The sequence below is a fragment of the Pelodiscus sinensis genome, chromosome 2 (assembly GCF_052426305.1).
Source record: "Pelodiscus sinensis isolate ZL-2025 chromosome 2, ASM5242630v1, whole genome shotgun sequence".
Taxonomy (NCBI): domain Eukaryota; kingdom Metazoa; phylum Chordata; order Testudines; family Trionychidae; genus Pelodiscus; species Pelodiscus sinensis.
The window spans coordinates 140,691-163,237 of record NC_143053.1 but is presented as its reverse complement, the minus strand read 5'-3'; the positions used below and the strand labels follow the sequence as shown (position 1 = coordinate 163,237).

The 22,547-nt window shown below is 46.1% G+C and overlaps 1 protein-coding gene across 3 annotated transcripts in view; it reads right to left on the bottom strand.

Moving 5' to 3' along the window:
- MAPK15 (mitogen-activated protein kinase 15) overlaps window positions 1–22,547 on the bottom strand; it is a 112,985-nt gene that overhangs the window by 3,716 nt on the left and 86,722 nt on the right. For all 3 annotated transcript variants that reach the window (XM_075919908.1, XM_075919909.1, XM_075919910.2), the window contains 2 exons: window positions 12,831–13,125; window positions 5,804–5,958 (listed from right to left, as the gene is read on the bottom strand). In XM_075919908.1, the coding sequence (XP_075776023.1) occupies window positions 5,804–5,958; window positions 12,831–13,125 (450 nt within the window). The remainder of the gene's footprint in view (window positions 1–5,803; window positions 5,959–12,830; window positions 13,126–22,547) is intronic.

Below are 22,547 nucleotides of genomic sequence, written 5' to 3'. Positions count from 1 at the left end.
CCCCTGAGCTGTCCCAGCAGCGGAGTCACCAGGGTCATCTGGGGAGGCCACACCATGTAAGTGCCATCACTGTCCCCTTCCCGGGGGGAGTGGGGAGGGAGACCAGGGACTGCACGTGTGAGCCTTGCTTACCACAGATCATGCAGCACACCTGTGCATGAGAGAGCACGTGCCGTGCCACCCCTGGGCAGGTGGCTCCACCTGCGTGCCACACGGGCTGTGGCCTGATAGCCACGCATGTGTGAAGAGACCTGACATGCTTCTGACCCTAGGGCGGAACACAGCAGGACACCCTTCCTTCACAAGCCCTCTCTAACATCTCCCTCCCACCTCACCCACACTATACACAGCACAGGGGCATGGGTGCAGTCTCGGGGCAGCTCCCACTCCCAGGGATAGCTGGACATTCCGACCATGGCCTCTGTGTAAGCACAGTGGCTCTGACGGTGCAGGGCATGGTCATCCTCACCTTACAGAGGGGGGCTGGGCTTCACCCACTGTGTCCCCAGGGAGAACTGACCACTTCTCTTCTTTCTCCACAGCCGCATCAGCTGCATGTGCAGGGTGCACCACCCCACCCGGGACATGCTCCTGCACCCGAGGGCTCCACAGGACGACTGCAACACGGCAGGGATACTGAGAGCAGCAGCTGGGGGACCTGCGAGCCCTGACCCGCATCATGGAGCAGCAGGCATAGGAAGAACAGGAGTTCTGGAGGAAGCTGCTTTCCCAGGGTCGTGCCATTTGTACCATCTGCAGACTTTGGTGCAGAGCATGCTGCCTTGTGCTGCTCCAGTGCCTGCTGCCCCCCCCCCAGCTACCGTTCCTCCTCCCACTTCTTCTCCCCCTCCTGCCTCTCCCTCCTCAACCTCTTCACCTTCCTCAATCTCCACACCCCCCACCTTAACCTCCACACTCTCCTCCCTATCCCTCCGGGGATGCTGAGGCCCCCGCATCCGCCGTTCTGGGAGACATGTGGCCCAACGAGACCTCCACCCCTGAGTGCTGAGCTTCCACTCCCCCTTCCTCTCCTTGCTTCCCCCTTTCAGCTCCCTCCTCCCAGTTTTCCCCCTCCCCTGTCCCACCCTCTCTCCTCCTGTCTCCCACCTCCTTTCCCCAGTCTCCCCAGAGGTCTCCCCCCACCCCCGCAGTTTTGTTCAATAAGCCCAGTTTCTATTTTTCAAAAAAAAAATTATTTTATTTGACATCAGGAAGGGGGGCTAGGAAGGGGTAAGTGGAAGGACGTGAGGGAGGACCGGGGTGGCTCTGAGGGCTCCTTGGGGTGGATGCTCTCCCATAGAGCTGTCCTGGATCCTGTCAGCCCCACAATGGACTCCCCTGGATGGCAGCCTGCAGCAAGTGCAGCCGGGCTGATGGCAACGACCCTACGAGAAACACCGATGTGCCCAGGGGCAGCTCTAGATCCATGTGGCTGAGTGCTGTGGTGTCCTGAGTGTGGGCACTCAGGGCACTCCAAGACAGGACTGCTTTGCTGTCCCTAATCGAGGTAGACAAGCAAGCGGGGAACCCTGAAAACTGTCTGTCCAGGGTGGGGGTAGGGTCCCTTTAAGCATGGAGCTCAGTTAACCTCAGGCAGCAGCCCCACACACTAAGTCCTAACCTGATGCCCTGCCGGCATTGGTTCCAGCCAGCCTTAACTTCAGTTCAGGGTCCACTCAGTGTGGATGCACTATTTCAAAAGAGCAAAATGCTATTTCGAAATAGTTTTTGTGTATAGATGTGTTATTTCGAATTAACTTAATTCGAATTAACCTATTTTGAATTTAGGTAACCCGAATTAACGCTGTAGTGTAGACATACCCTCACTGACGTGCTGTGGATGAACCTGTCCTCCCATTGTCCTCACGTGGGGAGTCCCTGGCACTCTCCTATGAGACACAAATGCCCTGGGGCTTGGGCTCCCCACGGAGTGCGCGCCCCACCCCCAGGAAGCTGCACAAGGTGCATTTACATGTGCACCCTCCCCAGACAAAAAAAGGGGGGTGGAATTTTTTGGGTTGGGGCAGCAAAAAACCGAAAGCCTGCCCTGGATGCAGGGAAAGGGGGAGGGGCAGGCAGGGGTGCTGTCATGGGGAGGGCCATTCTCAACCCATTTCCTGGGTCTATTTTGACTGCCAGTCCACCCCTGTCGAGGTGTATCCCCCCGTGGGTGCTCCAGTTGGTGATGGGTGATCCTTGGAGCCGCAGTTCAGAGCTTTTTGTAGCAGTTGACAGTTGGGCTGCACATGTGCAGGAGGTGCCTTGCGCCGCTGACAGCTGACACCTCATGCCACAGCCCGACACCCCCCCTTCAGCTCCTCATATATCCCCAAGTTAGGGTATGTCTACACTTGCACCCTCTTTCAAGAGAGGGATGCAAATGAAGACCTTCGAAACTGCAAATGAAGCCAGGATTAAAATATCCTGCACTTCATTTGCATATTCACGTTATGGCGCTATTTCAAAACAGCGCTATTTTGAAATAACAGACGCTGTTAAGACATGGTTAATTCGAGAGAAAAACCTTCTCTCGAAATAACCCTTACGCCTCATACAATGAGTTTACCAGTTATTTCAAGAGAAGGGTTTTCTCTCAAAATATCTGTGTCTTAACAGCATCTGTTATTTTGAAATAGCGCTATTTCGAAATAGCGCCATAACACAAATATGCAAATGAAGCACAGGATATTTAAATCCCAGCTTCATTTGCGATTTCAAATGTCTTCATTTGCATTCCTCTCTTGAAAGAGGGTGCAAGTGTAGACATACCCTTACTGAAAACTCCGAGTAGAAGGGAGGAAGGGAAGGCCATGGAGCACCCACGGCGGGGGGGGGGGGGAGAGGGGGAGGAGAGACACACCTCGAAGAACAGTCGTTAATGCATAAGGTGAGTAACTTCCTTTTTTTCTTCGGGTGCTGTCCCTGTGGGTGCTCCACTGTTGGTGACTACAAAGCAGTATTCCGTGAGGACAGTGGGTCTCGGAGTTATTGGTGAGCAGCGGAAGATAGTGCCGCTGTAGCCACTGCTGTATCAGTTGCTATTTGAGGCATGATAGCATAATGTCTAGCAAAGGAGTGGTCAGATGACCATGAGGCCACCCGGTATATGTCCTTGAGGGGGACACCGCTCAGGAAAGTGGTAGACGTTGCAGCAACATGTGTGGAGTGCGCTCTAGGTGGAACTGGCAAGTGTCTATTCCGAAGAGAGTAACAATGTGGTATACAATCTACTATCAGCTTGGAAATGCGCTGCGTTGAAATTGGAGTGACTGCTGGCACCAAGACATAAATAGTTTCCATTTGTGCAGCTAGGTCCTTCGAGTGGATGGCCTCCTACTATGAAGGAGGACAGTTGTCACTAGCTCTGAATATTGAGATTTGGTGCCCAGGAAACACAAGGAAGCCAGGCGTGAAGGTGCAAAGTGTGAGGTTAGGGATGAAGTAGTTTGCCCATTTTGAGACAGAAGACTGTGTCAAATTGGTAGTGGGAGAGATGGCTCGACTGACATGCGCTGAAGGTATGGGAACCAAGTCTGTCTGGACCATGATGGAGCTATTAAGATGGCTCGAGCTGTGTCCGATTGAATTTTCCGCAGGATCCTGGGAATTAGTGGGACAGGGGAAAATGCATAGTGCAGAAGTTTGTTCCAGATGATTAGGAAAGCATTGCCCATGGATTCCTCGCCAAGCCCTGCTTGAGAGCAAAATCGGCGACACTTGGAATTGTCCCTGGTTGCAAAAAGGTCTATTGCTGCAGAAGATAGTTCCCATTTGTGGTAAAACTGCGACTCAAAGTGTCTGCAGTGATGTTGTTGACTCCAGGTAGGTAAGATGCCTTGAGGACATACCCACACCAGATGCACCAGTTCCAGAGGTGGATAGCTTCCACACAGAGGGATTGAGAATGAGCACCGCCCTGCCTGTTTATGTAGAACATAGTAGTTGTGTTGTCCGTTAGGATCAGTACAGTGTGGTTCATAATGGCGGGAGCAAAGTATCTGCACATGTTTTTGACTGCTCAAAGCTTGAGGAGATTGATGTGTAACATAGCTTCATGTGATGACCATCTTCCCTGAACTTTGTGCTCCCCATCTTATTAGTGAGGCATCTGTGGTAATTTATACTGATGGTTCAGGCTGTAGGAAGGGAACTCCGGTGAAGAGGTTGTGGTGTGAAGTTCACCATTTGAGGTAGCCTAGCACATGTGCTAGAATGATATCTCGCTTCCCAATAGGATGTCGGAAAGGTTAGTAGATGGAAGTCAGCCAGTGGTGCATCGCGCGGAAATGGAGACGCGCATACTGGACAACATATGTAGTAGCTGCCATGTGGCCCAGCAATTGAAGGCATGTATGTACAGTTGATAGCAGGCCCTCCTTTCACACCAAAAGGAAATTGGTGCTATTCCTCGTGGAATGAGATTTACCAATTTCAAAATAAGCCCTCTGCTATTTCGATTTAATTTTGAAATAGCGGTTTGGCTGTGTAGACGCTGGTAAAGTTATTTCAAAATAACGGCTATTATTTCGAAATAACTTTGCTGTGTAGACATACCCTAAGATACTGATTGGATTTTGCTTCCTGGTTCTGCCTTCTCCCTTCTTTTTTTTCTGCTATTATAGCCTATGCTCCCTCCCATTTGCGACCCAACTCCCAGGTCTCCATGTTTTTTACTTACCTGTGGGCTTTGGTCACCTGCCCCTGTCGAACCTAGTTTAAAGCCTTCCTCACTAGGTTAGGAAGTCTGCATCCAAAGGTGAATTCCATCCCTGCTTAGCAGTCCTTCTTGGAATAGCATCCTGTGATCGAGGAAGCCAAAGCTCTCCTGACAACACCATCTTTGCCACCAGGCATTCACCTCCAGGATGCACCTGTCTCTGCCTGAGCCCCTACCTTTGACACGAAGGATTGAAGAAAAAATCACATGTGCTCCAAACTCCTTCACCCGTACCCCCAGAGCCCTGTAGTCACTTTTGATCTGCTTGAGATGCCTTGCAGTATCATTAGTGTCTACATGGATGAGTAGCATGGGATAGTAGTCAGAGGGCTGGATAATCCTCGATAATGCCTCTGTAATGTCTTGGAAATGGGCCTCTGGCAGGCAGCATACCTCCTGAGATTACATGTCAGGGCGACAGATGGGTACCTCCGTTCCCTCAGAAGAAAGTCTCCAACCACCACTACCCTACATTTCCTCTTTAGGAGGGAGGGATAGCTCAGTGGTTTGAGCATTGGCCTGCTAAACCCAGGGTTGTGAGTTCAATCCTTGTGGAGGCCATTTAAGGATTTGGGGCAAAAATTTGTCAGCAGATGGTACTTGGTCCTGCTATGAAGGCAGGGGACTGGACTCAATGACCTTTCAAGATCCCTTCCAGTTCTAGGAGATAGGCAATCTCCATTAATTAAAAAAAAAAATAGTGGCAGCAGATTTCCCTGCCTTGGGGGTACGAGGCTTCTCAGCTTCTGCTGTAGAGGGTAATTCCTTATCTCCCATATCCAGAACAGCATAACGGCTCTCCAGTGCCACAATAGGAGGGTTAGGAGCAGGGGATGAGCAAAGGAAACAATAGTCTTCTGTGTGGGCACAATGGGTTATGTCCATATATCCAATGGAATTGCAGTACTTACCTCAGTCACAAGAAACCCACTGACTGCTTTCAAACTGAACAAATCACAGATTCAGACCAATCTGACTTACCCTTGTCAGTGACATCAGGCAGAAGGCAAGTGAAAACTCATTTCCTGTCACAACAACTTAGATCCCTGCAAACAGTAAGACTGGTCCTGTGTGACTGATACTTACATTACAGGGATTCTGTACATTTGTTGCAGGTGGTTGAGCACTCATATTCACCCATGTGATTTGTCTTCCAATTTTCCTGTTGATGGAGGATGTTCTCTGATGCTGAGGGAGTGGTGCTGAAAGGTTCCTAGCCATTACTACAGAACCCAGATTATCTGTTGGAAGAAAGAACACATGAGACAGAGAAGTGCGGGGGAGAGAATTAGTGTGAGAAGAATGAAGGATGAAACACAGATGGTAAAGTTAGAGCCAGGTCAGAGAGGATGAAAGGGACAACAACAACAAAATAGAACCTCATAAACAGGAAAAAACAGGAAAAAATAGTAAGAGGGAGACGGTAAGGTGCGTCTCATACCCCCTTTTCTACAGGGAGGGAAAGAGCAAAGGTGAAAGACACAGTGGGCTGAGAAGAGAAAGGAACAGAGAGAGCCAGAATAGTAAAGAAGCAAACAATTAGAGACAAAGTGGGTGTTGAATAAAGAGAGAGAAAAACAAAGGAATCAAAAAAGGGATTGATCAACAAATGAAAGGATTACTCACTCTGTGCAAAAACTTAAAAAACAATGAATAGTCTAGTCACACCTTAAAGACTAACAAAACATGTGGATGGTATCATGAGCTTTCGTGGGTACAACCCACTTCTTCAGATGAATGGAGTATTAAAAATCCAGTTCCAAGATAAATAGCAGTGGGGGAGAGGGAAGAAGGAAAGAGGGAAATAGTGAATTAGAATAACTCTGTGCAGTAACTGAAGTTCTTCAAGATGGATATTCCTTTGGGTGTTGTACTTTAGGTGAGTCTGCACCTCTGCGCTTGTAATTGGAGATTTTTAGTAGCAGTGCCTAATTGTGTTGCACACATATTGTCTTCATCTTGTGCCATTTCTGGTTGTTACATAGCACTGTGCAACCAAAGTCCCCTCGGTTCCTTCTTTACTGCAGCCTCTAGCTTGAAAACTCTTGTGTAGAGAGAAGCAAGAAGGGTAGTGGAGCATTCACAGGGATAACTATCTCAAAGAACCTCAGTTACTGCACATGGTGAGTAGACTCTTCTTTGAGTAGACTCTTCTTTCCTATTCAAAGTAGGAATAAGAGATCCTCCGGAAAAGGGCTTTATTCCGGAGGATCGGGCCAGTCTAGACGCTTTTTTCCGGCTTTTCCCCAAGCCGGAAAAAGTGGCGGACATCTTTATTTAAATCCCACGGGGGATATTTAAATCCCCCGCGGATTTCCCTATTACGAAGTTTAAAATTAGCATGCCCCTTTCGTAAAAGGGGCCAGTGTAGACGTAGCCTGACAGTTAAGAAGTTTTTCTTAATGTTCAACCTAAATCTCCCTTCCTGCAATTTAAACCCATTGCTTTTTGTCCTATCCTCAGAGGCCAAGGAGAACAATTTTTCTCCCTCCTCATGACACCCTTTTAGATACTTGAAAGGGTGAATAATAAAATGGCAAGTCCCTCCAAGCTGCGTGGAAGTGTAACTGCTACTGGGCGGATTTGAACCTGGGACCTCTGAAACAGAATATATAGGAGCCTCTACTCTCTGCGCTAAAAGCCAGCTGGCTCCCAACCCATGCTGTAGAGGTCTCTTGGTCTTAACTGTTGCTGTGGTCTAGGTACCACTTGCATTGCTCAGTAACCACACTAGGGCTACGTCTACATAACAGGCTTTTTGCACAAGAAAGGCTGTTCTTGCGCGAAAACTTGCAGAGCATCTACACTGCACGCGTGTTCTTGTGCAAGTAAATTAACAGTACAGCATCAGAAAACAGGGCTTCTTCCAGAAGAGTTATTCCTCTTTTCATGAGGAATAAGCCCTCTTGCACAAGAGCTCTTCCACAAGAAGGCCGTGTAGACAGGAAACATGAATTTCTTGCACAAGAAACCCCTATGGCTAAAATGGCCATCAGAGCTTTCTTGCGCAAGAAAGCATCCACACTGCCATGGACACTCTTGCGCAAAAGCACATGGTAGTATGGACAAGCTCTTGTGGAAGACTTTTTGCACAAGAACTCTTGTGTAAAGCAGTTCTTGTGCAAGAAGCCTGCAATGTAGATGTAGTCTTTGCATATGGGTTACATACTTCCCCTAGGTGAGGGAGCACGTCCCAAGCTTCAGAGACCCAGTTGAGATCCCGGATGAGCCCCCCACTTGTAGACGTCACCAAGTAGATTTGAACGCAGGACCTCTGAAGCGGAGTATAGGAGCCTCTACCCTCTGAGCTAAAAGCCAGGTGGCTCCCAGCCTGTGCTGTAGAGGTCTCTTGGTCTTAACTATTGTTGTGGTCTAGGTACCACTTGCATTGCTCAGTAACCACACTAGGGCTACATCTACACTGGTGGCTTCTTGCGCAAGAACTCTTTTGCAGAAGAGTTCTTGTGCAAAAAGTCTTCCACAAGAGCACATCCACACTGCCATGTGCTTTTGCGCAAAAGCATCCATGGCAGCGTGGACGCTTTCTTGCGCAAGAAAGCTCTGATGGCCATTTTAATCATAGAAGCTTCTTGTGCAAGAAATTCATGTTGCCTGTCTACACTGCCCTCTTGTGGAAGAGCTCTTGCGCAAAAGGGCTTATTCCTTGTGGGGAGAGGAATATCTCTTCCAGAAGAAGCCCTGTTTTACAACGCTATACTGTAAATTTACTTACACAAGAACGCTCGTGCAGTATAGACAGCAGGCAAGTTTTTGCACAAGAACAGCTGTTCTTGCGCGAGAAGCTGCCAGTGTAGACATAGCCTAGGTGTGTGGGTTACAGCAGCACAGCCCCGCAGCTGCTTAACGAGCTCTGCTCAACCAGGGGCTCAGGACTCATCTATGGAGCTGCCTGGGTGGGGGGAGAGGTACTTCTCCCTCAGTGACAGCAGCAGCTCCCTGCTGAGGATAGAGCAACGAGTCACTCCCAGGTGGTAGGAAGGGGATATGTTCCTACCGGCTGGGAGAGACTCACAGCTCTGTCCTCAGCAGGAAGCTGCTGCTGTCACTGAGGGAGAAGTGCCTTTCCTCCCACCAGGCAGTTCAGTGTGTGTACTGAGCCCCTGACTGGGCGGGACCCATTAAGCAGCTGCAGGGCTGTGCTGCCATGCAGCTTAGGGGGAACACTGATTTGCAGCATCAGATTGGGGTACTGTGATGGGGTAGGGGCTCATTTTTCAGGTGGAGGTTACAAAGACCCTGAGTCAGTGTTTAATGGTTGACTGGGAAAAGACCAAGAACTCATCCACTTTGTGGTGGAATGCCATGATTGATATGAGATGTATTCTAACTGAGCTAATGGACAGACTTGATTTTTTAAATTCCAGTATATAGTCCAGTACAATAGGTGAAAGAAAGAAAGTTGCCATAATTTGTCTATTCTGGCACCATGTTTGGAACTTCTTCCATTTGTGCAAGCAGGTATGTCAGGTAGTAGATCTGCTGTTTACCTCCCTCAGAACAGAGGCATTGCTAAGTGCTCTGTCTCAGGTAGAGGGCAGCAGAGAAGGAACTGGGGGGGGCTGAGGAGGGGTTGGTTGCACAGTGTTATTAACTATCAGAAACCACGCAAGGCCGGGACAATGTATGGGTGGGATTCTCTTTGTTTTAAAGTTTTAAATTATGCATGGCCCCTATGCTGGGCTGCAGAAACTTTGTTCTTCTATAACAGAACGCGGCTGGCTGGGTCTGAGGCCATGTCTACACGTCATGCTAAACTGGAACTGCTGTGATCAACATAGCAGTGTTGATTTAGCAGATCTGGTGAACACATGCTAAGTTGATGGCAGAACACTCTCTGTCAATGTCTGTACTCCACTTTCCTGACAGGCAAAAGCTATGTTAAATGGAGAGCATCTCCTGTTGACATAATGTGGCATAGACTAGCTGCTGTTAGTCAATCTAAGTTGCTTTGACTTTGGTTACATAAGAACATAAGAACGGCTGTACTGGGTCAGACCAAAGGTCCATCTAGCCCAGTATCCTGTCTACCGACAGTGGCCAGCACCAGGTGCCCCAGAGAGGGTGGACCAAAGACAATGATCAAGCGATTTGTCTCCTGCCATCCCTCTCCAGCCTCTGACAGACAGAGGCCAAGGACACCATTTTATCCCCTGGCTAATAGCCTTTTATGGACCTAACCTCCATGAAATTATCTAGCTTCTCTTTAAACTCTATTATAGTCCAAGCCTTCCCAGCCTCCTCTGGCAAGGAGTTCCACAGGCTGACTACACGCTGTGTGAAGAAGAACTTTCTTTTATTAGTTTTAAACCTGCTCCCCTTTAATTTCATTTGGTGTCCTCTAGTTCTTCTATTTAGGGAACTAATAAATAACTTTTCTTTATTGGCCCTCTCCACACCACTCATGATTTTATAGACCTCTATCATATCCCCCCTCAGTCTCCTCTTTTCTAAACTGAAAAGTCCCAGTCACTTTAACCTCTCCTCATATGGGACCCGTTCCAAACCCCTAAACATTTTAGTTGCCCTTTTCTGAACCCTTTCCAAGGCCAAAATAACTTTTTTGAGGTGAGGAGACCACATCTGTACACAGTATTCAAGATGTGGGCGTACCATAGTTTTATACAGGGGCAGTAAGATATTCTGGGTCTTATTTTCTATCCCTTTCCTAATAATTCCTAGCATCCTATTTGCCTTTTTGACCGCCGCTGCACACTGTGTGGAAGTTTTCAGAGAACTGTCCACGATAACTCCAAGATCTCTTTCCTGATTTGTCGTAGCCAAATTAGCCCTCATCATATTGTACCTATAGTTGGGGTTATTGTTCCCGATGTGCATTACTTTACACTTATCCACATGAAATTTCATTTGCCATTTTGTTGCCCAATCACTCAGTTTGGTGAGATCTTCTTGGAGTCCCTCACAGTCTGCTTCTGTCTTGACTATCCTAAAGAGTTTTGTATCATCTGCAAACTTTACTACCTCACTGCTTACCCCTTTCTCCAGATCATTTATGAATAAGTTGAAAAGGATTGGTCCCAGGACTGATCCTTGGGGGACACCACTAGTTACCCCTCTCCAATCTGAAAATTTACCATTTATTCCTACCCTTTGTTTCTTGTCTTTTAACCAGTTCTCAATCCAAGAAAGGCCCTACCCTCTTATCCCATGGTCATGTAATTTACACAAGAGCCTTTGGTGAGGGACCTTGTCAAAGGCTTTCTGAAAATCCAAGTATACTATATCTACTGGATCCCCCTTGTCCGCATGTTTGTTAACCCCTTCAAAGAACTCTAACAGATTAGTAAGACAGGATTTCCCTTTACAGAAACCATGTTGACTTTTGTCCAACAAATTATGTTCTTTTACATGCTTCACAATTTTATTCTTTACTATTGTTTCGACTAATTTGGCCGGTACTGAAGTTAGACTTACCGGTCTGTAATTGCCAGGATCGCCTCTACAGCCCTTTTAAAATATTGGTGTCACGTTGGCTACCTTCCAGTCATTAGGTACGGAAGCCGATTTAAAGGATAGGTTACAAACGACAGATAATAGCTCAGCAATTTCCCATTTGAGTTCTTTTAGAACCCTTGGATGAATGCCATCCGGTCCCGGAGATTTGTTAACATTAAGTTTTTCTATTTGTTCCAAAACCTCCTCTAATGACACTTCAATCCGGGACAGTTCCTCAGATTCATCACCCACAAAGGACGGTGCAGATTCAGGAATCTCCCCAACGTCCTCAGCCGTGAAGACTGAAGCAAAGAAATCATTTAGTTTCTCCGCAATGGCTTTATCGTCCATGATTGCTCCTTTTATAGCTCGATCATCTAGGGGACCCACAGGTTTTTTAGCAGGCTTCCTGCTTCTAATGTACTTTAAAAACATTTTATTTCTTTTTGAGTTTTTGGCTAGCTGTTCCTCAAAATCTTTTTTTGCTTTTCTTATTACATTTTTACACTTGAGTTGACAGTGTTTATGTTCTTTTCTATTTATCTCACTAGGATTGGACTTCCACTTCTTAAAAGATACCTTTTTGTCCCTCACTGCTTCTTTTACATGGTGGTTAAGCCACGGTGACTCTTTTTTAGGTCTCTTACTATGTTTTTTAATTTGGGGTATACGTTTAAGTTGGGCCTCTATTATGGTGTCTTTAAAAAGTTTCCATGCAGCTTTCAGGGATTTGGCTCTAGTCACTGTGTCCTTTTAATTTCTGTTTAACTAACCTCCTCATTTTTGTGTAATTCCTTTTTAAATTAAATGTCAAGGTGCTGGATTGCTGAGGTGTTCTTCCCACCTCAGGAACATAACGTATGCAACCGCGCACAGTTATGGTTACATAACTTATGCAACTGAACACACGTCTAACCAACATCCAACTTCTTATGAATAATGGCAAGAAGGCAGGACTTGCATTATACCCTGACAGATAGCAAATAAGGGCTGTTACAGCCCAGAGGAAGGAGTTCCAGGAACCCAAAAAAGAATGCTCTCCCTTTTGTTCCTTTTTTTATACTGATGGGGTTTCGACTTCAGTTGTGGCATATGTCATAGGAAGAAAGCAAGGCTCTAATGTAGATCTCAGGCCAGTTGTGTAGCACATTCTACTGGTATATGCTTTGAGAATGGAAATAATAGAAAGGACTTTGAGGAGGAAAGAAATTGTTTAGCAGCCAAACGAATTATCAAATGAGCATTGCATCTGACAAAGTGGGTCTTTGCCCACGAAAGCTTATGCTCCAATACATCTGTTAGTCTATAAGGTGCCACAGGACTCCTTGTTGCTTTTGCAGATCCAGACTAACACAGCTACCCCTCTGATACTCAAATGAGTATCTGATATTCCAAATATATGAGTAGGGAATTTCAACACCCAGTACTTCTCCACAATACCTGATTGGATATTCTTTTGTCTTGATATTCTCTATGTCTTTTTGGTGCAACTTTCCTTCTCCTTCTACACTCACCCTCTCATGTTGCCCCTATAAATTTCACTTGTTTCTTTCACCTTCCTTAATCTCCTTCCTTTTTTTCTTTCCCTGTCCTTAGCTATTATGTGCAACACATTCTAATTCAGGAGACTGGCACTTACTCTGAACATTGGTGTGTGTTATGGGGTTGTAAACCATGTTGATTTTAGGTCTCTGGCAGAGAGTTCCTGCTAAATCCTGTCTCTGGCTAGAAACTTCACAATGCACTGTAGATCCTGCAGGCTCATGTAAACTTTTCATAAGGGTAGGTTTTGGGTCTCTCTGAACCCTGATGGTAGATAAAGGTTCAGAGTTGGTGTTTGGAAGAGATGGACTGAAGTGAGATTGACTTGGTTGAAGATTCTCTCTCTGGATTTGTTTCTGTTGCTGGTTATTTGCCTTCCTTTCCAGAATCATCTGCAGGAACAAGAAGCTGGTTAGATTTAAAACCTACAAACATGACTAAGAACATAAAGATCGCCAAATTGGGTCAAATCAATGGTCTATCTACCCCAGTAGCCATCTTCCAAAATGGCCATTGACACATTTCAGAGGGTATGAACAAAACAGGGACATTTATCAAGTAATCCATCCCCTGTCATTCAGTCCCAGTTTCTGCAAGTCAGAGGTTTAGGGACACCCAGAACATTAAATTCCTTCTCTGATAATCTTGGCAAACAACAATTGATATATCCTCCATGAACTTATCTAGTTTTTTTAAACTCTAGTATAGTCTTGACCTTCACACAATCATCTGCCATAGAATTCCCTATGTTGACTGGGAATTTTATGAAGCGGTTCTCCTTATGCTTGTTTTAAACCTACTGCCTATTCATTGCATGACCCCTGGTTTGTGTTTTATTTGAAGGGCTAAATAATACTCCCTTCTTCACTTTCTCCACATCATTCATGATTTCATAGAGCTCTATCATCCCAACATCTCCTCACACACACCCTGTCATCTCTTTTCTAATATGAACAGTCCCAATCTTTTTAATCTCTCTTCACATGGAAGCTGTTCAATCCCACTAATCATTTTTGTTGCCCTTCGCTGTATTTTTCCCAATTTTTTTTTTTTTTTTTTTAGTTTGGGTGACTAGAACTTCATGTAGAATTCAAGGTGTGTGCTTACCAGATGCCAGCATACAGCAGCATTATGGAAAATTTCTGTCTTACTATCTATCTCTTTACCAGTGATTCCTAATATTCTTTTCACTTTAGATTAATAGATTTATAGGCTTGAAAGCCAGAATGAACCATCATGATAATCTAGTCTGACTTCCTGCACATTGCAAGCCCCAAAACCACGCCCCACACTTCTGTAACAGACCATAACCTCTAGTTGAGTCTTCGAATCATGATTTAAAGACTTCAGGTTACAGGGACTCAGACATTTACACTAGTTTAAATCTGCAAGAGACCCATGTTTTTAGAAAACATAATCCCAACTATACATATACAATGATAGGGTCTAAATTAATATTACCACTCAAGACAGATCTTGGAGTAATTGTGGATAGTTCTATGAAAACCTTTACTCAATATGCAGCGGCAGTCAAGAAAACAAACAGAATGTTGGGAATCATTAAGAAAGGGATAGATACAGCTTCCATGTGAGGAGAGACTAATAGGACTGAGACTTTTCAGTTTGGAAAAGAGACAACTAAGGGTGGGGAATATGATAGAGATCTATAAAATCATGGCTAGTGTAGACAAAGTAAATAAGGAAGTCTTATGTATTCCTTCTTATAACAAGAAACAGGGGTCATCAAATGAAATTAATAGGCAGCAGGTTTAAAACAAAGTATTTTTTCATATAATACACAGTCAACCTGTGGAACTCTTTGCCAGAGGACATTGTGAAGACCAAGACTATACCAGGGTTCAAAAAAGTTCATGGAAAATAGGTCCATCAATGCCTACTACGGGGTGGCCAACCCGTTCTAGACAAATAGCCAAAATAGCAGTGAATACAGCACAAAGAGCCGGGGCAAAATTTTTGAGGGGAAAAAAAGGGGGGGACTGCCCCTTAAGAAACACATTTAAAGGCTTGTTGGCCACATCAGGCTCCCACCAGCCACCTTGAAGATGCCATTTTGAATGGCCGCGCCGGATGTCTCTCCTGCCCTGGTCAGCACTGGGTAACGGAGGCTGTTTTCAGGAGCTCAGGGGCAGTTCGCGAGATTCAGGGGTGGCATCACAAGCCACACTTTCAGGAGGGAAGAATTGCATGTGGCTCGCAAGCCACGTCTTGGCCACTCCTAGCCTATTAGCTAGGATGGGCAGGGATTGTGTCCCTAGCCTCTGTTTACCAGAAGCTGGGAATGGGCGACAGGGGATAAATAACAACGATTATTTGTTCTGTTCATTGTCTCTGGGGCACCTGTCAACGGCCAGTGTCGGAAGACAGGGTACTGAGTGAGACTGATCTTTGGTATCACCCAGTATGGACATTTTTATGTTATGATCTGTGCTGCAGAGGAAGACCAACACCCCTCACTTCATCAGGATCTCTGCCAACCTGCTTCAGGGAAAATTCCTTCCCAACCCCAAATATAGTGATCAGTTAGACCCTCAGCATGTAGGCAAGACCCAGCAGCAAGACACCTGGGGAAAATTCACTGAAGTAATTCGGAGCCTTTCCCATCTAGTGTCCCATCCCCAGCCATCAGAGAGATTTGCTGTAAGTAGTTGCAAATCAGCTACATGTCATTGTAGGTGGGCTCATCGTACCATGGCGTGATGTAGTGGGGGTGCTGTCTGCTTTGTAACTTGGGGTTCCCCTACACTGTGATGTGTGATTCCCACTGACTCACCCACATGTGTATTGGCCCAGACACCTAGTCCCAGCCTGAGCAGATAACAGGCCTCTTCCCTGAAGGAGAGACAAAGGAAGGGAGGCGGAGACGGCCACCTGGCTGGGGGGGCAGGGCTTTGGAGCTGGTCAGTCTTGTCTGGAAAAACATGGAGAGAAGAGACTAAGCCGAGTACTGGGAGTTGAAGGGAGCGGTAAACCCTTACCTGAAGGGATCTGAGGCTGCCTGGCCCTGACTCATGAAACCACATCTCATCTATGTTGTGCTGTATCCTGAAGAAGCAATAAATCTTCTCTATTCTACTGACTGGCGGAGTCTCATCTTGCTGCTAGGGGGGTGCAGGATCGGGGGGAGAGGGGAGGTCCCTGATGCACCGTCACACCATCCCCTCCATGTTTTGTCCCCACTGCTCTCCTTGAAAGGCTATTCCAAAACTTTACTTCTCTGATGTCTAGAAACTTTTATCTTTTATATCATTTTCTTCTTGTGTACCCATTGGTGATTAACTTAAATAACTCCTCTCCCTCTCTGGTATTTAACCTTCTGATGTATTTAGAGAGAGTGATTGAATCTCCACTCAGTCTTCTTTTGGTTAGGTTAACATGCCAACCTCTTTGAGTTTCCTCTCATAAGGTAAGTTTTCCATTCCTCTTATGATCCTAGTGTAGTAGGAAGAAGGACAGAAATACTTAGAAGTCCCTCTCTGCATCTGTTCCAGTTTGAATTTACCTTTTTTAAACATGGGAGACCAAAATTGCACATTGTATTCCAAATAAAGCCGCAACTATTTCTTGTATAAGTGTACCAACACTTCTGTCTCGACTGGAAATACCTTGCCTGTTGCATTCTAGCACTACACTCACCGTTTTTCCTGTCTGCAACATATTGGCCACATAGTCATCTTGTTAGCAACCAATATACCTAGGTATTTCGCCTCTTTTGTCACTTCCAACTGATAAGTCCCCAGCTTATAGTAAATTATTTTCTTGTTAGTCCCTAAGTGCCTGTCCTTTTTTACTGTCTCTGCATACTGTGCAGATATTTTCAGAGAAACATCCAAAAGGACTCCAAGATCTCTTTCCTTAGTGGTAACAGAGAATTTTGACCCCTTCATTTTGTATATAGAATTGGGATCATGTTTTCCAATGTATATTACTTTGCATTTATCAGTACTAAATTTCATCTACCACTGTATTGCCTAATCACACAGTATTGTGAGATCTCTTTGTAACTTGTCACAACAGTTTTGGACTTACCTATCTTGAGTAATCTTATATCATCTGCAAACTTTGCCATATCACTGTTTGTCTCTTTTCCCAATCATTTACAAAAATGTTAAACAGCATCTCTCCCAGTCCAGATACGGGTAAGTCACCTTTAACAACAAAAGGGGGAATGTACACCTGGTCACTCCCTGCCAACCAGTACTAAGCCTTAAGGACAAAAGGCTATTTTTATTTGACTGCCCAGACCAGGGGTGGCCAACCCGCAGCTCGCAAGCCGCAGGTGGCTCTTCCTCCTCCTGAAAGTGCAGCTCATGAAGCCGCCCCCGTGTCTTGTGAAGCTTCCCTTGCATCCTTGAAAATGGCCCGCAGCTCCCTGTGCTCACCAGAGCAGGGGACCCGTCCGGCGCAGCCATTCAAAATGACATCTTCAAGATGGCAGTGGCCGGCAGGAGCCTGATGTGGACAAAAAGCCTTTAAATGCGTTTCTTAAAGGGGCAGCCCTTTTTTGTTGTTGTTGTTCAACAACTTTGCCCCGGCTCTTTGCGCTATATCCACTGCTATTTTGGCTCTTTGTGCTGAATGGGTTGGCCACCCCTGACTCAGACACTGAGGCCTCACTTGATGACTTTCATGCAGCAGGTATGGATGGTGATAGGTCTGCTGTTGTTACCTGCACAGCATGTGCCATGTTTGTCTTCCTCCCGGAAGAAAGAACGGATTTCATCTGCACTAAGTGCAAGCTGGTCACCATTTTGGAAGAAAAAATAAGAAGACTGGAGGCCCAAGTGTCGACCCTATGCTTGATCAGAGAGGATGAAGACTTCCTCGATAGAAGGAGGCGTTTAATCCTGCAAGCACGGCAGGCAGAGGAACCAGAGAGGGCAGAACAGGACCAAGAAGAGAGCTGGCAGCATGTAACTTCTAGAAGGGGAAAAAGGCCAGCACAGGAATCCCTCAATGCTATAGAGGTAAGTAATCGCTTTCAGGCTCTCTCCACAGGCCTTGCGGTGGTGAATGCTTTGGAAGGGACCTCACAAGGAAGAAACCAGAAGGGAACACCATCTACTGGAAGGCATGGGATGCATAGTCCTAGGGATGGGGATTCCAAGACCACCCACCCCCAAAAGAAGAAGGCGGGTGGCGGTGGTCGGGGACTCCCTCCTAAGACAGACTGAGCCATCCATCTGCCGTTCGGACCTGAAATCTTGAGAGGTGTGCTGCTTACCAGGAGCTCGAATTCAGGATGTGACTGAAAGGATTACAAAACTGATCAAACCTTTGGATCACTACCCCTTCCTGCTTCTCCATGTGGGAACTTATGATACGGACAAGAATGACCTTGAGCGGGTTACTGCAGATTATGTAGCACTGGAAGAAGGATCAAAGAATTCGGAGTGCAAGTGGTGTTCTCATCCATCCTTCTTGTTGAAGGGAAAGGACTGGGCAGGGATCGTCGACGTGAGGCAGTAAATGCGAGGTTGCGCAGGTGGTGTCGGAGAGAGGGCTTTGGTTTCTTCGACCATGAGACTCTGTTCCGGGCACAAGGATTGTTAGGAAGAGATGGGATCCACCTAACAAAGAGAGGAAGGAGCATCTTCGCGGGCAGGCTTGCAAACCTAGTGAGGAGGGCTTTAAACTAGGTTCGTTGGGGGACGGTGACCAAAACCCTGAGAGGAGTGGGAAAGTCGGATACTGGGAAGAAATGAAAAGAGGAACGAGCAACAAAGGAGGACCCCTGATTAGAATGCAGAGGGTAAGGCGACCAACTGGTTATCTGAGGTGTTTGTACACCAATGCGAGAAGCCTGGGTAACAAACAGGAAGAATTGGAGGCCCTGACCCAGTCCAAGAAATATGATTTAATTGGGATAACAGAGACTTGGTTGGATTACTCGCATGACTGGAATGCTGTCATGGATGGGTATAAACTGTTCAGGTTCTCATGGGGGACTTTAATCACCCTGACATCTGTTGGGAGACCAATACGGCAGTACACAGGCAATCCAGGAAGTTGTTGGAGATTACTGGGGATAACTTCTTGGTACAAGTGCTGAAGGATCCAACCAGGGGCTGTGCGCAGCTTGACCTTCTGCTCACAAACAAGGAGGAACTAATGGGGAAGTACAGGTGGGTGACAACCTCGGAAGCAGTGATCATGAGATGGTAGATTTCAGGATCCTGACCACAGGAAGAAAAGAGAGTAGTAAAATACACACTTTGGACTTCAGAAAAGCAGACTTTGACTCCCTCAGAGACCTGATGGGCAGGATTCCCTGGGATGCTTACATGAAGGGGAAAGGAGTCCAGGAGAGCTGGCAGTATTTTAAAGAAGCCTTATTGAAGGCACAGAAAGAAACCATCCCGATGCGTAGCAAGAGAAGCAAATATGGTAGGAGACCGGATTGGTTTACAGAGGAAAACCTTGGTGAACTTAAGCACAAAAAGGGAGTTTACAAAAAGTGGAAACATGGACAAATGACCAGGAAGGGATATAAATGTATAGCTCGAGAATGCCCGGGGGGTTATCAGGAAGGCAAAAGTGCAATTGGAATTGCGGCTGGCAAAGGATGTGAAGAATAACAAGAAAGGTTTCTACAGGCATGTTAGCAAGAAGAAGGTGATCAGAGAGGGTGTGGGACCCCTTCTGGATGAAGGAGGTGACCTAGTGGCAGATGATGTGGGGAAAGCTGAAATACTCAATGCTTTCTTTGCCTCTGTCTTCATAGACAAGGTCAGCTCCCAGACTAATGTGCTAAGTAACACAAGATGGGATGAAGATGGACAGCCTTTGGTGGGTAAAGAACAGGTTATGAACTATTTAGAAAAGCAAAACATACATAAATCCATGAGTCCAGACTTAATACATCCGAGGGTACTGAGGGAGTTGGCAAATATCATTGAGTAGCCTTTGGCCATTATCTTTGAAAAGTCATGGAGATAGCGAGAGATCCCGGATGACTGGAAAAAGGCAAATGTAGTACCCATCTTCAAAAAAGGGAAGGACGATCCAGGGAACTCTAGGCTGGTCAGTCTTTCCTGAGACCCTGGAAAAAACATGGAAAGGATCCTTAACAAATCCATTTTGAGGCACTTGGAAGAGGGGAAAGTAATCAGGAATAGTCAGCATGGTTTCACGAAGGGCAAGTCGTGCCTGACCAATCTGATTAGCTTCTATGATGAGGTAACTGGCTCTGTAGACATGGGGAAGTCAGTGGATGTGATATACCTCGACTTTAGCAAGGCTTTTGATATAGTCTCCCACAATATTCTTGCCAGCAAGTTAAGGGAATGTGGATTGGATAAATGGATGGTAAGATGGATAGAAAGCTGGCTAGAAAGTTTGACCCAGCTGGTAATGATCAACGGCTCAATGTCAGGATGGCGGTCGGTTTCTAGCGGAGTGCCACAAGGTTCCGTTCTAAGACCGGTTTTGTTCAATATCTTTATTAATGACCTGGATGAGGGGATGGATTACACCAGTGGCCACCCATACGCTGCGTGCCCAGGAGCCGGCACCGCCCATGCACCACGTACCAGGGGGCGGGGCTGGCCCCGATCACTCGGCGGGCGCACAGAAATGGCCCAGCGGGTGTCATGGTGCCTGCAGGCACCACATTGGGGACCACTGGATTACACCCTCAGGAAGTTTGCAGATGACAGTAAGCTAAGGGGAGAGGTAGATACACTCGGGGGCAGAGATTGGGTCCAGAGTGACTTAGACAAATTGGAGGACTGGGCCACAAGAAATATGATGAGGTTCAACAAGGACAAGTGCAGAGTTCTGCACTTGGGACAGAAGAATCCCAAGCATTGTTACAGGCTGGCTAAGTAGTAGTTCTGCAGAGAAGGACCTGGGGATTACAGTGGATGAGAAGCTGGATATGAGTCAACAGTGTGCCTTTGTAGCCAAGAAGGCTAATGGCATATTAGGTTGCATTAGGAGGAGCATTGCCAGCAGATCCAGAGATGTGATTATTCCCCTTTATTCAGCTCTGGTGAGGCCACATTTGGAGTACTGTGTCCAGTTCTGGGGCCACCACTACAAAAAGGATATGGATGCACTAGAGAGGGTCCAGAAGTCCCACCTTGACAAAACCCTGGCTGAGTTGATTTAGTTGGGATTAGTCCTACCTTGGGCTGGGGGCTGGACTTGATGACTTTCTGAGGTCTCTTCCAGCTCTATGATTGGGAACATGTAATGTCAGGATGGGATGCAGAGTTAAAATGTCTAGATACCAGTAACGACAACTTCTTAGATCAGTTAGTTCTGAAACCCAGAAAGGGAGAGGTAAGTCTTGATTTAATTCTTAGTAGCATACAGGATCTGGTCCAGAAGTGAATACAGCAGAACCACTTGATAATAGCAATCAGAATGTAATTAAATTTAACACATTGGAGGGGAAAAATGCCAAAGAAATACACCATGTAGCTTTTCACTTAATATGGGGAGCTATATGAAAATGAGGAGGCTAGTTAAATGGAAATGTCACAAGGGTAAAACATCTAAATTTGTGTGAAAACTTTTAAAATACACCATAATATAGGCTCAAGTTGTGCACACCCAAAATAAAAAAAATAACTGAGGAATAAACAGTGCCTCTGGCTAAACAGTGGAGTAAGAGAGGCAGTTAGAGGCAAAAATACACCTTTCAAAAATTGGAAATCAAATTTTACTGAGGAACAAAGGAAAGAAACATAAACTCTAGCAAATAAAGTGTAAAAGTATAATTAGGCAGGCCAAAAAAGCAACTAGAAAAAGACATACGTTATTTTAAAGTATTTCAGGAGTAGGAAACCCCCTCCTTCCCCGTCAGCGGGACCACTAGGAGAATCAAGATACTAAAGGAACACTTGTGGAGTAAGTAGCTAAATGAATTTTGTGTTGGTCTTTGCTGCAGATAGTGTGAGGGAAATTCCTCTACTTCAGTCACTCTTTTTAGATGACAGATCTGTAGAACGGTTGTAGAATGAAGTGTTTGTAGAGGAGGTTTTGGAACAAATAAACAGTAATAAATCACTGGGACCAGATGTTATTTTCCCAAGAGTTCTGAAGGAACTCATATATGAAACTGCAGAACTACTAACTGTGATATGTGTCTGAGGGGTAGCCGTGTTAGTCTGAATCTGCAAAAGCGGCGAGGAGTCCTGTGGCACCTTATAGACTAACCGAAGTGTTGGCGCATAAGCTTTCGTGGGCAAAGACCCACTTCATCAGATGCATGTAGTGGAAATTTCCAGAGGCAGATATAAATATACAAGCCAGAATCAGGCTAGAGATGATGAGGTGGATTGTTGTTGGTTGGAAGTCTTGCTGGGTTGTTGATGACGCCACTGAGGTCATTGTATTTGTTTCAGCTGATCATAAGGTCGAAAGCGTGGTGCAGCATACGATAATGGCCTCTGTCTGTTGTAAAAACCGAACCTCTTTCGCCTGAAGGGTGGAGTGTACATTCCGAGCATTCTCAGGGTTGTGCGAGAGTCTTTGTTGGAATCAAGACCTCATCTGTGTTCTGCGCAAATAAGGACTGGCAATCAAAAGGCTGGAGGTCCTTTGGTACGGAAGCCAAGTGAAGCCACGAAGCATAGCGCATGACCACCGAAGTTGCTGTGGTCCGGGAGGCTGTGTCGGTGATATCAAGTGCAATTTGGAGTGCTACATGTGCTGCTGTGTAACCCTTCTGTACTACAGCCTTCAGGACTTGTTTCTTAGGTTCAGGTAAGTATTCCATGAGGGGGGCCAGTTTGAATAATTGTAAAAGTCATGATTTGCGAGTTGTGCCGAGTAATTAGCCATCCTG